This window comes from Eupeodes corollae, chromosome 3, assembly GCF_945859685.1.
Source record: "Eupeodes corollae chromosome 3, idEupCoro1.1, whole genome shotgun sequence".
In the NCBI taxonomy this organism is placed as follows: domain Eukaryota; kingdom Metazoa; phylum Arthropoda; class Insecta; order Diptera; family Syrphidae; genus Eupeodes; species Eupeodes corollae.
In genome coordinates this window covers 47,333,478-47,353,584 of record NC_079149.1, presented here as the reverse complement: position 1 = coordinate 47,353,584, position 20,107 = coordinate 47,333,478, and the positions used below count along the sequence as shown (strand labels likewise).

Below are 20,107 nucleotides of genomic sequence, written 5' to 3'. Positions count from 1 at the left end.
AAATTGGGTTAATTTTTATTCATTTCATTCTTTCTTCGATTGGATTTTTAAAGCTTTAAGATCAACGACAAAAATCAGAGAGGAATTGAGAAACCTGTATTCTCATCGGAATATAGCAACAATACTTTGAGTAGTTCTTTGGTTTAAATTAAAACCATTTCGAAATTTACAAAACAGCATCACCAGCTTCATAAGTCCCAAAAGTACATTATTTTTTCGATATGTGCCTCCAATATTTAGAAAAATATTTTTAAGATTTTGTAGTGAATTTTAAGAATCTAAATGTGCTCTGAAGCGTTTATTGTTAGCATAGCAACCTTTTTAATTGTCAAATGTCAATTGACGTCAGCTTCAAAAGTGACACCTGCCCAAATATCAATCTACTCAAAGAGGAACCTCTTTTTAGAAACCCCATATTTTAGTAACCCCTGGCGATATTTTGATCATAACAAAAATGAAAATCACGTTACTTGATCTTAATTAAGTACGTTTTTCGCCTAAACCAAGATCCTTCATCAAAATCATCCATAAGGCACCGCTCCATTTAGGTCTTTTTTGATATTCTGCTCTACAGCAGACATAGCTGCTCTAACTACCAATTCTGTAGGGCTATTAAACACAAAATAAATAATGCAGCACAATTTTCCGCTGAAAATTAGGGCCTAGTGACTTACAACTCTCAACCATTCCTTTTGCGAGTTATGTCAGGAATAAAATTGACCTACAGTTTTATGCCAAATCCAAACGACTCATTTGAAAAAGCGTTTATTAGTTCCTCGCAAGAGGCAGTACACGTGAAAATACTTTTAAATGACATATGAACCGATTGAACCCAAGACCTCTAGCATAACACTAACCATCACGCAACGGATACTGCTAAGGATTATGTCAACAAAATATTGAAATCAAAAAAATTATAGGTCATACTATCCGAACCATTATTGTCGCAATACATTCTCACGATTTGAAAATGTTGTTCAAGAACAAGTATGTTTACTATAAAATGGTATCCCAAACGAAGAATAAACCATTCAACAGCTGTCAAAAAGACCAACTCCGAAAAAAGTATTGCCAAATTAAAAACCACACGTTTAAGAAAACAACATTTTTATAATTTCAAACCTACATATTTAATGGGAACTTTAAGATTTTTTGTCAGTAAATGTTGATTTGAAAAAAGCTGAAGAGGTGGAATTGCTATGCTCTCAACAAACTTTTATTATGTTTAAAAAGCAGAAGTTTCAAAAGTTTTATTTTCAGAAAATCGAACTTTAAAAAAAGTTTAAAATTTTCTTTAATCCTGATTGAATTGAATTTCTAATTTATGAAATTTTTGAAAGAATTAATGTTCTTCTTTCAAAAAAGTTTTGTATATTTAAAGTAATTTAATATGAAAATCACTCTTATTTCCAAAACTGAGGAGGAAATATGAAGCATAAGACAATAAAAGTACAGTTTTTTCTTTTGAACTAAGACAACACCCACAAATCCGGACTCTATCAGGTCTTAGAATTTCAATGTACAATTTAACTAGGATTTTTTCTTCTTTAAAAGATACATAATTTTACTATATTGTATTGTAAAGGGTGATTTATTTTCTGCTTTTAAGTAAGCTACACTGGAATTGGCAATTATTCAACTCGAAGTATCATAACAACGGGTGTTTTTTTAGATGTATGTATGGTTTTCGACTTGAAAATAATATTTTCAAAGCTGGTTTTTTGATAATTGTCACTTGATTTATGCTCAATTTATTTTAACAACAATAAAATAAACTAGGTGGGGTAACATTCCTTTGTGCGAGTAATTTTTTCAGGAATAGGAACCAACAGTTTAAGCCGAATCTGAACGGCTAATTTGAGAAAGCACTTTTCATGAGAAGAAAAACTCTTGGAGGATTTGATTTGATTTAAGATGGAACAGGCAGGGATCGAACCAAAAATATCTGGCATGACAGTCCTACGCACTAGCTATCACGACACATGTATTTCACTTATTTTAACAGGTCATACAAAATGTAGACTAACTCTTTAATCACGTTTGCAAATCGTGCATATATATGACCAAAATAATGGTTGGTTTCTCAGGACGCATTGCGAGCTGCGTCCAATATTTGGTGGACATAATCGTCCAGTAGTGAAGTAGAAGACAGAAATAAGTGTTCTTTGAGATGTATCCATCCATTTTTTTTTTAAATTTTGAGTAAGTATTTTGGTTTGTTTTCTTACAAAACCCAACTCGTGCAAAAATCGAAGCCGAAAGATCATCAAGCTTGTCGTATTTTGAGCGGTCATAATTGGAACGCTATTGTTGAGCAGCCACCGTTATGAAATCCTCAAAATGGCACTATTTGGTGTGCCCTATGGACAGAGGAAATCATTGGTTTAATTTCTTCGAAAATGAAGCCGGTAATAATGCTAGAATCAGTGGAGAACACTTAAGAGCCATGGTTTATGATTTGTGGTGCTCGAACTGCAGGATATTGATATGAACGATCTTCCAAAAAGTTCCAAAAAGACTCATGCCATACTGACTACAAAACAATCAAAATATTGAGAAAAAAAAACTTTTGGTGAGCGTATTATTTCGCATTATATTCCTGCGACATTGCCTCCAAGATCGTGTGATTTAACAAAGCTAGACTATTTTTTAAAGACTTATGTAGAGTCAATAAGTCCAAGACTGTTGACGCCTTAAAAGACAATATTCGGTGCGTAATTGCTGACGTATGAATTCAATTGCTGCAAAAAGTGGTCGAAAATTGGGCCTATTGGCTTAAATTTATTCGAAGCAGCTGCATTTTCAAAATATGATTGCAAACCCTTATATTTTTGTTCTTCTTGAAAATAACACGTCTTAGAAAACACCCTTTGTAAGTTTATTGTTTCTAATTTTCTATATTTAAAAATTATAAAAAAAAGTTAATGTCCTTAAACCGTCTGCCGATAAACCGAATTTATCGATGTCACGCAGTTCGTATTTGAGCTTTTTAGCTTCTACAAAAATGAGCAACATGTCACATAAGACATTATGGCCGCAGTATACCGCTTTAAATTCCAAGAAAAATCTACAGATCCATTTAAATAAAATTGTTTTTCGGGCTCAAGAGCAAAGTCTAAACTTAATATTAAAAACAAATTCGTCTGTGTTTCAAAACGAAACATTAACGAATAAATAAAATTCAGTATAAAAAAGCTCATAGGTTAAGATGAACCAAGGTCGTTTAAAATAGCATATTAGTATTTTTTAATAGCTACATTTTTATGAAATACTTAGTTACAGTTTACACTAGGATCCAAAGAAATTAAATATTTACAATGGAACATTTCATATATGAACTTTATCAATACCAAAAATGTGAAATACCAATAGGTCAGCTATCACAAAGGTCATACAAATAACAGCTGCGATATGGGTTACAGCATTAAATCGAAATATCCTGAATTTCACTGAATACACGCACGAATTTATTTATTAAATAAAAATAATACTCAAGTAATTTTAATTGATACACATGTACTAATGTATGTATATGTAAAATACATCTGTAGGTAGATACTTATTTTAATTTCATTTATAAATATTCATTTTTACAAATAAACAAACCATTTCATTTGTCCGATTAAAATATAACAAAAACAAAAACAAAGCATTAACTCAAGGCTACTATAATTGTGCACGTTATACCTACAAAAACTCATTTTCATTTGTTAAATCAACCACACATCAGTTGGTATATTGCATTTCAAAAATACCAGCCAATAGATATTATATCTCTGTATTACTCGTCCTTTTTATGTGAGTGCGTGTAAATTACAAATGAATAATAACTTTGGTTAACTCTTTACAGAACGCCACCACAGATGCTCAGATCCGGTATTGGTTTATCCCTCCCCGAGTGGCTTACAGCATTGCATCCTAAGTATGCCTCCAAATCAGCCCATGTAAGTACCCATAAGCTCACCCTTAAATACAACCACCCGTCGTCGTCGTAGCCGAACCGATGCTGTGTTGTTGTATAGGATGTGTAATTTAATTGCAGACACAGCTAATTATTATATCGTTCTCTTACATGTGTTTTTGGACGCACAGTCAATTCCATTACAATGAGGATTTTGTTTACGACATGACGCTCCAAGTGGAATCGGACAAGAACGACGACCTTCAGGAGATAGTTCCAAGCAGTCGCAATCGCAAACATCGGTAAGTTACTCAGTTCCTTCAATTACACATCCTCCCTAAAATCCTTTAAGCATGCTTCCATACATTTGTCTGCAGATAATATTTTGACTTTTGGACAGCCATTTAGAGGGCTTAGAGAGGGTAGTTTCAGAAGTTGTAGATGTAGGATTTGTTTCCACTCCAATTATGTTGAACAAAAGATTTGGAATTAAATGGCCTCATTGCGTTGTCGTCGCAGCTCGACGCTCGTCCTCGTCCTCGTGTTCATGTCTTCACTTAGTCCTTTGGTGGAATATCATCTCTCTCTCTCGCTCTTTTTCTATCTTTTTCTCTCCTGTCGAGTTGAGATAATTAAACGTTTTCCTTTTTATTAATGTTTTGTGTTGTTTTTGGAAAAGTGTGTTTGGGACAAAGGAATCCAATAAATTGCAAAAGAGATTTGTTGTTCCGTGCCAAGTCTTACCGTTCGGGACATTGTTTGGGATGCAATATAATTAGAATGAAAGGTGGAACGAAATCAATCTTCATTCCATTAAATGAGTAAAGTTTTGAACACCAACAAGAACTTGAATGTAGTTTAGTAGGAGAATGAGCATTATTCTCATTTAACTTTCTTTGAAAGTTTAAAGAAATTGCCTCGAAGTTTCTTAAAATGTCAATTGATTTTCTTTTTTCACATTTTAAGACGATTTTTTGTTTGTACCTAAGTCTTTCTATTTAAAAGGTTGGTATTGATTTCGTGTTAAGTATTGTGTTGATTCTTAAATTAGAGAAAATGGTAAGCATTCAATTCTATTAGGACCTTATTACAACAGGACAAGTTTTGAAGTCGTTATAAAATCGAATCATTAGGTATTTATAAACAATGGATAGAAAATACGGAAAGGTATCAACCGTACCGTAATTAGGTCTTCTGTGTCCTATCGGTCTATACACAGAATACATTTGTAAAGGTATTGTTTTTGAGCTGATTAAAATTCAGAAGATTGTTCCCAAGTGCTCTTCAAAATTGAATAACTTTTTGGATTTCAATGACAGCCAACTTAAAAATCCTCTCTTTAGAAGGGATACACAAATGGTTGTAAGGAGTACTATTAAATTTATTTATTTATTCATGTAAAATTTTAAGTGAACTAATCACTGAATATCATTGAACAAATGAGACAAAAATGGGTGCAATTGAAATTGCTACGGAAAGAAAATATTCAACAAATTGTGTTGGTATTTTTTAACCTGAAAAAGACTTTTTTTATGCAATCATGTTATGCGATTTCATGCAAATTAATTAACTACATTTTGAGTCCAGATTTGTGTCTATAGGTGTTAGGGTTTTTCGAATACAGTTGTTCAAAAATTATCTAGGAGTAATATACATTTTTTTTACAAAAAAAATGGGCGAAGTAATACTAAATTTAAAAAAAATATACAATCTGTAAAATAGTAAAGAAATGTTGATATTGTTTATAGTATCAAAAAATATACATAATTGTAAATTTCAAAAGTTGAAAACAACAATTTTATTCAGTTATCAATTGTCCTTGATTGATCTAAACAATATATTTTACTTTCCGAGAAAATTGGAAACAATTGCATCTTCTACAGTATTTTTAAGATTCTCTTTAGGGAACGAACCGTTTCCGTAAATTCAGTAGATCAATTTTTTTGTCTGAGTGTTTATGACGTTGGTGTGGTAAATAATCCAGGTTTTTTATCTCAAGGTTTGAACGGAACATGGAAAAACATCGGCAAAACAGCGAACTGTCTGTGATTTCAAAAGCTTGTGTTTTATGTAATAATGCAATTCTGTAATCTCCATTAATGCTCATTTGGGAAGAAACATTTTTTTCTAAAAAAGTTTGAGTCAGGAGGGACTTTTTCAGTAGATTTGTCTCCTGAACTAGAATATAGAAAATCCTGAAAATGTTATTGAGAGAAGTCAATCAAACTTTTGCACCTTTTTGACTAAAAAAATAAATATTCACTACTCGGGCAATCTTACAAATTATTGTTTGATTCTATATATGTTCAGCCGCATCATCAAAGTTCGTAAATCAGAAATTGCAAATTCACTATAAAAACTACAGTTCCGGATTTAAATATTTTTGTATTCTCGGACTTATGAAGTTCGATAAGTATAATGTTTATTAACTTCCCATAGAAAGTTATTGTAATGGGTCCGGTTTGTCAAATTAATAATTTTTACATTTCACGACGTTTCAAGTCGAAATAAAAGATTTTTAGAAAGATGTCTGTGCGTGCATGTGTAGGCACGTTTTTCATCGTCTAAAGCTCAAGAACCAGAAGAGATATCGACTTTAAATACAATTTTTTACACAGATAATAATGTAGAAAGATGCAGAAAGGGCTCTCAAGAATATTGCGTGGGTAGTTTTTTTACCATACCAGTTTAAGGTGAAAATTTATGTTAACCCTAAATATCTTACAAACCAATCACGCTAGAGACTTGAATTAAATTTTATATTATATATTGTTACGTGATACCAAACAAGTATTATTTTGAAAAAACTTCAATAACCGTTTTTTTTTATAAATCAAAAAAAATTGTCACCTCGAAAATTTTACGAATAAAAAATGATTTCATCTTCAAAACAATTTTGTGCAACGAAAAATAACGTTTTTACCAGTGATAACATTCTGAAAAAAATAAAATTTACAGTTTTTTTTAAGAATTTCAACTCAAATATATTTTAAAAAATGTGAGATTATGGCATCCAACTTATTTTATCTTATGTATAAAAAAAATAATTCAACATTCGAAAAAAAAAACAATAGTGTCTTCAAAATTTGTATTTCACACAAAATATTTGTTTCGATATTCAGTAGTTTTTTTAATAAAAATAGAGCATTCCGTTTTTTTTCATAAGAAAAAATAAAATCTACAAAAAAAACGCAAATTTGGTAAACATTGATGTTCGGTTCTTGATATCTCTGAATTTCATTCATCCAATTTAAGAACTGCTACTAAAATTGGTAAAAGTTTCGACTAAAAATCTATTTAAACCAGATTTTTAAAACAAACTATTTTTGTATGTGAAAAATATTGTTGGTAATTTTAAAATTTTTAAGAATAATTCAACTAACAACTTTTTTAACCCAACACGAAAACCTACAAACTTTTAAGCAAGACAAATAGACAGACGGGATGGGAAGTTATCAGTGTGGGTATCAAACTAGCCTCTTTTAAAGTGTTAAACTCTATTATAAGAAATTTAATACCTTAAACTGAAGAAAATGTTTTAGAAAATATATTTAAAATGCCATTTTGAATGTGAAGTTACGAGGTCTGCTTATAGTATGGGAGTCGGCGGTCAAAGTGCCTACCTCATCGAGTCAATGGAAAATTTGGTCATTAACGAATGGTAAATGACACAAAGATTACAAAACCGCTGGTCGGACAGATTTTTTCCCAATGACCACTTCCGGTTGAGTTTTTTGGTGTTGGGTTATATCATCAGGTCAATGGAAAATTAAAATAGTAGTTGGTAGAAATCTGGCGGTAAATTTAAAATCATTTGGTCGGACAGACACATTTCGGGACCAACCCTTTGTCCGACCATTTCAAAAAACGGTATTTTGGCGTTTACCTACCTCATCGGGTCAATGGACAAATGGGGTATCAAATGAAAGCTTGGACCGTCTACTTCAGGAATCTACTGGTTGGACAAACTTTTCATGGGCAAAATATACGTCCGAACGCTTTTTCCCCAAAAAAATACTTTTTTTTTTTGATTTTTTTTCAACTCAATATCAAAAAATTTTAAGTGCATTTAATATAAAATTTGTATCAGATAAAAGTTGACATTGTCACCTTAATAAATTATATAAAAAGTTTAAAAAAAATTACAAAAAGCCTTAACAAAATCTTTTGATAATTTTGTCTTCAGGAAATGAGTTTTTTTTATAAATTAAATAAATGACATACTTACCGACGAGCCACTAACTCCAATTAAAATGCAATCATATTTCTGTACTTAAAATAGCATCAGGTATCTACATAATAAAATTACATATATCAATGAATCTTTGCAAATAGAAATGAATGCTATAATTTTAATTTAATCTGGGCAGTTTGACTATCCAAAATTCCTGAACTAATAATGTTGATAGGATTTAATAGTAAGGCAATAATAAATAATAGTGAGATTCAAGTCATAGATTACTTTAAATTAATTTGTCACCCACACTCTATACCGTTGTTTTTGAAACTCTTAATCATGCTTAAAGAATTTGTAATCAGAAAGAAATCATTTTCACATATGACTTAGCTATTGCGAAAATGGCAATGCAAATTCAAATATTTTATATAATTTTAATAATGTTTTGTAGGAGTTGAAATACTTTAATAAAATTAATGACTAAATAAAATAGATTATTGAAGACACCATCCAGTAACACTTCGTTTTACGATATTTGGTATATGCACATGTGTACATTACATATGCTCAAGAGAAAACTCTCATTCTTTTTGCAAACGCTCTTTAAGTTTATTTTAATGTTATTTATAAAAAGCTCAACTAATAACAGCATAATCGAATGACGAAAAATACTGCTTTTGATATTTTGTAACAGTAATTTTTTGTTATATAATTTGTTATATAGTTTTAAGCTTATTGAGTTTTGTTAATTTTAAGAAGTTTAGTTCGAATAAAGCATCCAAATGATTAACTTGTTTTCTTTTTTATTTTTGCATGTGAATTTATTTATGAGTTTTTTTTAAGTTCAATATTTTATTGCATGATCATTTTAAGTTTTGCATGAATATTTTAAATTGAATTAAATCTAAAGTAAATTAAATCAAGAATAAGCCCTACAGTTTATTGATGGTTCTTTAATTGTCGATATATTAGTACAATCTGAAGTTTCAGATTAGTAAACGGATTTAATGATGGCAAGCACTTTAATTAGTAAACGAATCCATTCTTCCCTGACCGGTTTCATTCAGACATTGAACGGTTTTGTTTAGAAAACAACATCAACATTTCAGAAGATTACGTTGACGATTTACAACACTTTTTTAAAAGCCCATTGCAACCAAATGAGAACCCTAATTTAAGCTCATTGCTCAATGATATTTTTACTTAATACAGAGCGTATGAGTATAATACTCCTCGGTTTTTCATGCAATATATTAAATTCATGAACGTTTTTTTCAGGTTTTCAAGGAGTATAAGAACAATTGATTTTAAATTGTATGTGGATTCTATTTTCGAACTTTCCGATTTATTTTTTGTGTTTAACCAACCTAATTATGCAAGGTGGATATTAAAATATAATTACAATTTAGTTGAATTAAGAATACAAAATTCTAATTTAATAAACGAATTTAGGCGGGGTGCTTTTGGTATAAGGCGTACAGCAAAAATTTTTGCTAGGTCACCAGTTGACCTTACTCTCGAACAAACCATTAATGCGGATGCTGCTAACTCGTTGACTGGTGTTTTCAAATTCAATTTCAGAAAGATAACGCAGGGTACTAAGTCATAGCCTAAGAACAAAAATTATTTCCAAAATGTTAATGGAAATAAAAATCGGACAATCGGATGATATATGTCATGAGCTTGTCAGAAATAGAATTCAAAAGAACAAGAAAGCATTAACTGATATCGTTAATGTTTTCAAACAAATTATAAATCCTTCTGATGAAAACTTGGAAAAAGAAATTCTTTTTAACATAACAACAAGTAGAGCAACAAGTTCTAAATGTCAATGAAACAGGGTGATTAGCAATACTAGAAAAACTCAAAATTTCATCAACGTTATAATAACTTTAATTTATTGTACTTTAACAAAACTATTTCTATTATCGATCAAGCCAAAATTTACTTTCAATAGCTACTATGCAAAATTTAAGTAGAAAAGATGAGCTGTTAACTCGTTGGTGGTTGCTGGCAAAAAGGGCCGATCGATCGCGAAACAAGTGTACTCGATGCATCATACATTTTTCCAACCATACAAAATTTTATGTATAAAAAATTAACCTTGGAATAAGAAGTCTAAGCATAAAACATCTTACATGCAATCATATGAGGTGTGAAGATTAAAAGATTAAGTTGTTTGTTTTTTTAGAAGATTAAGAGATTAGCTTAAGAAAGTAAATACATAGGGTATAATATTCTATGTTTGGCAATTGAATAATTTTAAGTTTTAAGTTAAGTTATTAAGTTTTATGCGAAGCAAAATATAAATTAGCGAAATTGATCAAATTGAATATTAGTTATATAATAATTAATGATGATTATTTATGTGAACATAAATATCTATAATAAAGCAAAAAATAATAAATATCATTTCTGAACACAGGCAAAAACAAAAGATAACATTTATTGAAGAGTGTTCTGAAAACACTGGTCGATTTGAAAAACCTTTTAAAGCACAACAATGTTTAAAACTTCGCATCAAAATGCTTAAAAAAATATCAAAAAGTAGAGATGTTTCAGAATAGAGCCTTATAAAAATGGAACCGGATGCCTTTGGGAGATTATTAGCAATAGCTTTAGAAAAAAAAATTGACATGGTGGTTTGTTTATCATATCCATTGTCTCCAGCCACCCTAGCCATTTGTCAATATACTGATGAAATGCACAAAACTGACAAAGCAGTTTTGGCAAAAAAAACTGAAATTTAGAATTTCTCTCTCCGAGCTGTTAAAACAAGATATAGAATTTATTGATGGTTTTACTTAATCCATCTCTTAGGGTTTTTAGTTCTTAAAACATTTACCAAATTAGCCGAGATGAACATTGCGTTCGATATGAAGTAGAAGTCTCAAATTTCACGATTTCTGGACCACTTCAAAAACGAACAGATGATTTTCTTAAATGCCTAAAAAACCCTAAATTTAAAGAATCCCTCGTAAGATTTTAAGTGCTGCTTTGGAAGGATAGTTCCTTGATTCCAATTTTAGGAGACAAAACATTTTTTTTTCCTATGAAGTTCAAAACCAATGTATTTCTAAACGTGAGGAATATATATATAGTTGTAGCTATGAGGAAGCCGATACCAGTTAATTTACTATATTAGCAAATTAAAACCTAATTCCAACATTATGTTTCGATCATCTGACACAGATATACTCGTTATTTTACTAGGGAATATGCACAAATTCAATAACTAAGAGATTTGGTTAGCAAGTGGTAGCTCGAAAAGAAATAATTTCAATTGCATAAACTGTACGCAACTAACTTCGACATTGGGAGTGAATTTATGTGCTGCGCTACCAGCATTTTATGCCTCAATAGGTTGCGACTATATGTCCAGTTTTTTTAAGAAAAAGAAAAGTTAAACCTCTAGAAATCCTTCAAAAAAATGGTTGTTATCAAGCTGCCTTTGAAGCATTGTGTAAACAAACTGATCTTTTACTGAAAAAAGATACAGAAGTTATTCAAAACTTTATTTCACATAAGTATCTTTAACGTAAATTCAAAAATGTAAATAAAGCTAGATTTTAAAGGTTTCAAAATATATAAGTTTAATTTATTTAGGTGACAATTTCAACTTTTATCTTTGACTTAAAATTTGTTGATATTGAGTTGAAAAAAAAATGAAAAAAATAAAAGCATTTTTTTGGGGAAAAAGCGGTCGGACGTATATTTGGCCTATGAAAAGTTTGTCCGACCAGTAGGTTCTTGAAGTAGATGGCCAAAGCTCTAATTTGATACTCCATTTGTCCATTGACCCTATGAGGTAAGTCAACACCAAAAATACCATTTTTTGAGATGGTCGGACAAAGGGTTGGTCCCGAAATGTGTCTGTCCGACCAAATGATTTTAAATCTACCGCCAGATTTCTACCAACTACTATTATAATTTTCCATTGACCTGATGATATAACCCAACACCAAAAAACGCAACCGGAAGTGGTCGTTTTGCGGCCAAAAGGCCGGGAAAAAGTCTGTCCTACCAGCGGTTTTGTAATCTTTGTGTCATTACCATTCGTTAATGACCAAATTTTCCATTGTCTCGATGAGGTAGGTACTTTGACCGCCTTCTCCTACACGGCAACGATATGTAACCTATCTTTGATTACAGTAGTTCAAAAATTTGTTCTCTTCACCGTTTTTAAATACAAAGAATCTAAAGTAAATTTCAGAAGAAAACCGTTACATAATTTCAGAAACATTTTTTTTTTAATTTGTGTGCGGAATATAACCAATTAATCTCAACTCGTGATGATGCGCCAGGCGTTATTTTAGAATTTTTAAAACATAATGCCAAATGATGTACCCAAGTGTCTACGTCTGTGGAGCAAAATAAAAAATGGTACGCTTATGCGTATACGCAATTTTGTTTAGTGATATTTAACCAATTTTTTCTTTTTTAATGATACGTTAATTTAGTTCACTAAGTAGTCCTTAGACAGCGAATTGCTCATTCCGTTGAACATACCTATGATTTTTTTGAAACAAAGTAAAGGTTCTTCATGTCTTAACCATTGTCATTTGACAAGTAAAAACTATGAAATAACTAAAAAAATAGAACGATAAATGCTTTTGCAACGAATCGGAAAATAGAAACATCTGGACAAAATTAAGCTTCGGTAACAAGTATATGATATAAGAAATCAAACTTTGTTTAAAACAGGGCTTTAACGAAATCCCAGGTTTGTCGATGCTTCGTTTATCTTCACTTTGATCGGGTTCTTAAAACACATACAAATCATTCGAAATGATCATGAAAGCTACGATAATTGTTGCATTTGACTGGTGTAAGGGTTGCGACGTATGAAATTTTATAATATTTTAGTATTAATAGAATTGGACAAATTTGTAGCCATACTTTCCACACATGTAACAGAATAATCTTAATTTCGCAAACAAGCTTCCTTATTTAGTTATTTCTCAAAAATGTAGCACATTCAGATTTTTAATCTAACAACTAATGACTTTGTCTTTATCACCACTTAAAAGATATGTTATTTCAATGTTTTACAATTAAGTCAGGAACTTTGATATGAAAACCGTAAAGTTATTAAGCAAATTTGTCATTGACAATTTTATGACATTGGCATGGTTCTAAAACCTTAACCTCTTTATGCCTTTATGGTATTATGATATTATATACTTTTTGATCTGTGCTTCCAAATAAAAATTCATTATATAACGGCGATGACGAACCAAATTCCGCTGTAAGGGAGATAGAACCACTCAAGCTCGGCGACGCAGATCACCAATACCGCCTACCCGACCTTGACTAAGTGATATCTAACCTTAAGTCAAACAAAGCTTCTGGAGCTGATGGCATCACTGCCATAGTTCCAAAGCAGCAGGCGATGACTTGGTACGGAGCATGCACCATGCACCAACGATAAGTGGAATCTCAGCATAGTGTGCCCGATACATAAGAAAGGAGACCCTCTTAACTGCGCCAACTACAGAGGCATCAGTCTCCTTAACATTGCGTATAAGATCCTCTCTGCCGTATTATGTGAACGTCTGAAGCCGTTCGTCAGCAAACTGAATCGTCCTTATCAGTGTGGCTTCAAACCAGGAAAGTCCACTATCGACCAAATATTCACACTGCAGCAGATCTTGGAAAAACCCCAAGAACTTCAAATCGATGCCCACCATCTCTTAATCGATTTTAAAGCCGCGTATGACAGCATCTATAAGGAAGAGCTCTACCGAGCAATGTCTAGTTTTGGCATCCCTGTCAAACTTATCCGTTTGTGCAGAATGACGATGGAGAATGCACGCTGCTCTATCAAGGTCGGAAAAGATCTTACTTCTGTGTGCTTAGAAAAATGCTAATCGGTTCAGTATAGTTCGATAGAACGGAAAAAACCTGTAATTGGATTACAACTTTCATGTGGGTGCGGTGGCGTGGTGCGTAGTGCACTAGCTCCTCACACGCTAGATCGCTTGTTCAAGCCCAGCTCGGGCAAAAGTTCTTCAAAAATTAAATTGAACATAAAAAGCGATTAAGCACCACTAAAGGAGTCTGATGATCGGGTTGGTCCCCGTGAAATAGCTATAACTCAAGCCTATGAACTTGGTGGTAGCACACACAAGTTGTTGTTGTTTCATTCTAAAATTTTCTTACCGATGCATTTGATGTCAAAAAAGGTTTTAAATAAGGCGATGCACTGTCATGCGACTTCTTCAACATCGTTCTAGAAATAATTGTGCAAAACTTAACCGTGAACACTAGATTCATTATCTCCCAAAAGTCCGTCCAATTACTCGGATACGCAGATGATATTGACATAATTGGAAGATCAAAGCGTGATGTCAGTTGAGCGTTTTTGAGCATTGCGACGGAAGCGAAGAAGATGGGTTTAGTGGTCAATGAGGGCAAGACCAATTATATGCTGTCATCAAAAAAGGACACTGAACGACGACGTCTTGGACAAAACGTCACCATGGACAGCTATAACTTTAAGGTAGTTAAGGACTTTGTCTACCTAGGCACCGCTATTAATGCAGACAACGACACCAGCGCTGAAATCAAACGAAGAATAACTCTTGCAAATCGCTGCTTCTTTGGACTTAGAAGGCAATTGAGAAGTAAAGTCCTCTCTCGAGCATGTAAAATCACCATCTATAAGACACTCATCATCCCGGTTCTCATTTATGGCGCTGAGGCCTGGACCCTATCAAAGAAAGATGAGAGCGTCTTAGGATGCTTCGAGAGAAAAATTCTTCGGGTGATTTTTGGTCCCGTACGCATAGATGGAGAATGGAGGAGAAGATATAACGACGAACTGCACGGGCTGTACAGCGCCACTGACCTAGTTAGCAGAATTTAAGTCCAAGGGTTCCGGTGGCTAGGTCATGTAGAGGGGATAAACATCAACGCTCCAGCCCGGAAGGTTTTCGAATCCAATCCCGAGGGACGGCGCAGTAGAGGAAGACCGTGACTCAGGTGGCGCAATCAGGTGGGAGAGGACCTCAACCAACTGGGCGTTCGAAACTGGAGACAGCTAGTAATGGACCGAGCTAGCTGGAGACGCATGTTGGTTGAGGCCCAGGTCCGCCCAGACTGTAGCGCCACCTTAAGTAAGTAAGTTAAATTTAGAATCTCAAACCAACGGGAAATTTAAACACAAATGTGTTCTATTTTCCTATGTTCAAAATCATCAAGACATACCTACATTCCCAAATTATAGTCACAATGAAAAAATATAAATAAATACCTACATAGACAATTTCCTACGTAAACAATTTCCATTATATTGTATATTCTATTGACAACATCAACATTTATCTTAGCCAAAACAAAATGCCATCCTAAACTCATTTTGTTAATCGTAAATAGGTAACTTCATATACCAATGTTTAAGGATTTAATCTACAAATGTATAACACGGAACAAAACATCACTTTGTTAAAGTCATGATGATTGATTATTTCATGTTTATCTAAATTGACATTCAACATTCCATTTGAATCTTTCATCCATGAAAATCTTATCGACCATGATGGGAATTTTATATATCTTTTACCTTATATCCATTTGTTTATGTACCAAAGATTTGGAGCCAAAAGAAATTGACTTCTTGTCAATTAATTTCATTCAATGTTCGACTTTTCTCTGTAAATTTGTTTTAAATGTTAAAAATATATTTCTTCTCTTTAACTGTCAATTAAATATTTCAGACATCATAAACACAAAAAGCGACATCGTCATAAAAAACCAAAAATCCTTGTTCACGATTTAGACACACAAACGGTTAAGGTATGTTAATTGAAAACAAAATACTTATGAAGGTATGTACAAAATTAAAACGTACAATAATTAAATGTTTTTATTCTGATTGAAGGTAATTGATCCCGATGATCTTCCGCAAAGAGCTCGATGGACTATCATAGCCACAGCATTCCTCCTACTTATAATGTGCCTCATGCTAGTTGGTATCACACTACGAATGGCACCTATCATCGATGACATGGGTAAGTTTTTCTGATTCATATTGATTTTGATGTTATTTAAAAAAAAAAAAAGAAATTCCAAGAAAAAATAATAATCAAACAAGTTGTATGTTGCCGCAGTAGCAGATTATACAAATTTATACACATCTTGCAGCAAATGCAAATTGTATAAACAAAAATATGGAATTTGTTTTCCACTGCGCCGTAAATATTTCCCCCTATGAATTTTTCCAAAAATAAAAATGTAAACAAACCAAAGATCTACAAAAATGAGATCTCTTGCAACACAACATAATCAAGGAAGATACGTAGGATCTATCTTTAACTTGCAACAAAATAAACACACAAAATCCAAAATACTCGTCACAAGCACGACGACACAATTTACAGATGAAAGAGGGTGAAAGAGAGGGGGCAGTTGGGGCGTGGGAAAGGAAGTACGTATTCTCAAGGATGGAATCTCGTAGTAGTAGTTTAGTTTAGTTATGCCTCAAGTATCTCAACAAACTGACCTACATTCCAGACAAAAACAAAAGCACGCAAGTAAACTCCCGCCGGCTTTTTTCCTCTGTTTTTATTTTTGAAGTGCAGTAGCACAGCACACTACTCTGCTCTGCTTACTGCTCCCGGGTAATGATTCTCTACTTCCCCAGTATTTGGCAAAAAAACAAGGTAAAGGATAACAGTCCCCTACTTACTTATACTGTTTTTTCTGTTCTTGTTTGTTTATTTTGTTTCTCTGTATTTTTCATGAAAAAAAGTACTTACAAGCTTTTTTATTATTTATTCAAAACTCGTTCACATTAAATACAACAAAAAAAACTTCCCTAAGGCTTACGATAGGACACTGTGACTGTCCTTGTTGGAAAAAATAAGCTTTTGAAGGAGAAGAAAGTTTACAGGAAAGAGCTTTACGTTTAAAAATCCCAAAAATATGCAATGAAATTTAATTTTACTTAACTTTCTAATGGAAAGCTTAACATCTGAGCGCAAAATCAACGAAACTTAGAGCTTTCGTGAGAGAAAAGCTTCTTTCCAGTGAGATTAATAAACACTACTTTAAAAAGATAACACATTTCCAGGACTGTTAAGAACAGAAGGATAATAACATTTTATCAACAAGTAGTGAAAGGAGTAGATAGGATAATATACAAATATTTCTGTATGAACTGAACCCTTCCCTTACTCAACACAGTTTGGTGCAAGAAGCTTGTTGATTTATGTTATAAACTCATCTGTAACTGTTCTCTGTATATATTTTCTTATAGGTATGTTGCTTCATATGTATTTTCCGTTCTATCTCTATTTCTATCTCTATATCTTGAATGATGATTCTCCCAAAGGTGATCCAGAACGGAACCAAAGACAATTTCCATTGTAACATACTCAACCGGAAGTTAATATGGTGAACGGAAGTTGGCGATGGTTGAGCTAATGTTTTGATATTCTCTCTATCAGATTAAAAAGAAGAAAAGAAATAAAACGAACGTGTGCATCGTGTATTGTGTACAAAATTAAGTTCCTTTGGGGTCGAGATTGGAAATACTATTTAAGGTGTTATATATAGATACATATATTTTTGTAGGGTAGGTTAGTTGTACAAGATTCTTTCTAGAAACAAATTGAGAAAAAATTCAATTAATTTGTTTTATGTAATCTACACATCGTAATGTGAATATAAATAAGTATACTCAAGGGAAGAATTATTTTTTGGTTTATTTGATAATGAGTTATTTTGTGTTGTGTTGTTTTTTTTTAGAGGCGATACAACAAATTCAATAAAACTATCTACAGACAAATTTAATGTTAAATGTGTAAACATAAATTTTTTCATATTACCTCTATTTAAGAACGGTCGTTCTAATTTTTCAACATTTTTTGAAGTGATCATATCCGATCTTTTTTCGAATAATAGGTCGAACGTTTATTAACAATAAAGCATTCAACCACACCAGAAATTTACCACAGATAAAGATGTTGAATCACAAGAAGGAGGTGGGCAATTCAAGGCTTTATTTATTCGTGTGGCTAAACAAAATATTTCTCCTTAAAAAGATTTGTAATGAGGAATAAAATAAACACATAAATGTACAGAGTAGAGAACACAGCACCTTGAGCGACTAAGACTATATAAGGTGATAACAACACAAGACAATTATACCATACAGAAGAGAAAGAACACATGACAACAGCACGCGGTAGGTTTCGAGACGGTCCCCCATCTTTCCACTAACCACGCTCACTGGTGCTTGATTTCGGTGATCGATGGGAATCGAAGCTTTATCAGTGACTAGGCCGTTACCTTAAAAAAATATAAGCACTAATAATTTGACTGTGGAGTATATTTTTAGGATTTAATTGGCGTCTCTAGGATTTAATCAGAATTTTGGTCATGCTCAAAAACTAAAAAAAAAATCAGTTAATTTAAAAACCCGCTAAGTGAAATATGGATATAAACCTCATTGTTCACTTGACGAAGTTCTACAAATTTGGAGAACAAAGCAAATATTAAATAAATTAGCATAATCGGTTTTGTTGATTTGCCAAAGAAAAGGTGTCTTTATTTTGAAACTTATCCCTATCGGAAGTTTTATAGTTACCTTTAAAAAACACTCGACATTTTATCCGTATTTTTAATTCATAAGGTACTAAGTGCTTCTTATTATATGATACCGATGCAAATGTAATTTATAAGTTTCCCTTATTGATATGAGCGATAGAAAAATAGTTGCCTAGGGTTTGAAAGTAAAGCTAGGGTTTGTTTCCTGCATCAATCTTAAATTTGGGAGAGTAAATCTTATAACCGTTTTAACAGATTTATTATTATTACCACTGGAAATTGGGTATATCAGAAGTTTGACTGATGACCTTTGGAGGAGCAGTCTTTGATTTGAAACAACATAACATAAATATGGGTGACATTTTCTCAAAATGTTTCCAACCAGCATACAATTTACGTATAGACTACGTAATATTCGGTTAGTAGTCAAAATATGCATACAATTCTTGAAATTTCGGTAGAATTTTCATATCGATGAGAATTAGTACAGATTCTGAGAAAATCATTATTCAAGTGACAAAAAGTTCTTCAAAATCCGGTATGAATGAGCATAAAAAGTTTTTGAGGTTTTCTGTCAAAAAAAGTTTTAAAGGTGTTATTCTTAAACAATAATACTACTCAAAATCTGTCAGTTTAACTTTGAAGATTATGAGCTGTACTACCAAATATCTTCAATAATTTATAGCGGTTACAAAACAGATAAAATGTCAAATATAACGATTTTTCGGATATTGTGCCTAAACATTACTTTAATGACTTTAGGTAATAAATTGTAGATTAAGTATTTTTTTCTATCAGACAACACAAATTTTTTTTTCCAAGGATAATTAAGTTGTATATTTTTGTCATCAAATGAGGAAGTTAAAAAATCTATTTTTTATCTCCACTCTCAAATGGCAATGCTGTTGAAAAATATTTGAAATCTTGTTTTTTAACAATGTTACTGTTAGACACTCTCCTCCATCCGACACCCCTCGACTTATTTAGCAAACAAATGGCAGCGAGTACAGCTATAAGACTCAACGCCTCATCTCAATGGACCAATTACAATGTGGGGCACTCCATCACTTTGAACCTCTTTGGTTCTATACCAAAGTACACTATTCCAAAACCCCAATTTGGAAAAAACTTCCAGGTATTTATTCCATACAGAGGAAGACAAAAAAACTCCTAGATGACAAATGTATCCATTTTTATACAGATGGATCCAAGACAAATGAGGGAGTTGGTAGTAGTGTGTACTCAGAAAAGCTTAATCCAAGCATCTCTTTCCGCCTCCCTAATCATTTTAGCGTCTTCCAAGCGGAAATTTTAGCGATCAAAGTGGTTCTTTCCTGGCTAAGAGAAATCGTGATATAAACTCCCGATATCCGCATCTTCTTTGACAGTTTGGCTGCTATCAAATCCCTTGATGGTGTCTCAACCAAATGTCTAACGGCCCTCGATTGTCGATCGTCTCTTATGAAAATGGCGCAGCA

At 32.5% G+C, this 20,107-nt stretch overlaps 1 protein-coding gene across 3 annotated transcripts in view; it reads left to right on the top strand.

Annotated features, from left to right (window-relative positions):
* The window catches only part of LOC129948813 (uncharacterized), a 336,858-nt gene that overhangs the window by 75,859 nt on the left and 240,892 nt on the right, over window positions 1-20,107 (top strand). For all 3 annotated transcript variants that reach the window (XR_008781963.1, XM_056059873.1, XM_056059872.1), the window contains 4 exons: window positions 3,851-3,944; window positions 4,093-4,203; window positions 15,797-15,875; window positions 15,961-16,090. Coding sequence is in view for 2 of the 3 variants with exons in the window: in XM_056059873.1 (XP_055915848.1) it covers window positions 3,851-3,944; window positions 4,093-4,203; window positions 15,797-15,875; window positions 15,961-16,090 (414 nt within the window). In the remaining variant the exon portion in view is untranslated. The remainder of the gene's footprint in view (window positions 1-3,850; window positions 3,945-4,092; window positions 4,204-15,796; window positions 15,876-15,960; window positions 16,091-20,107) is intronic.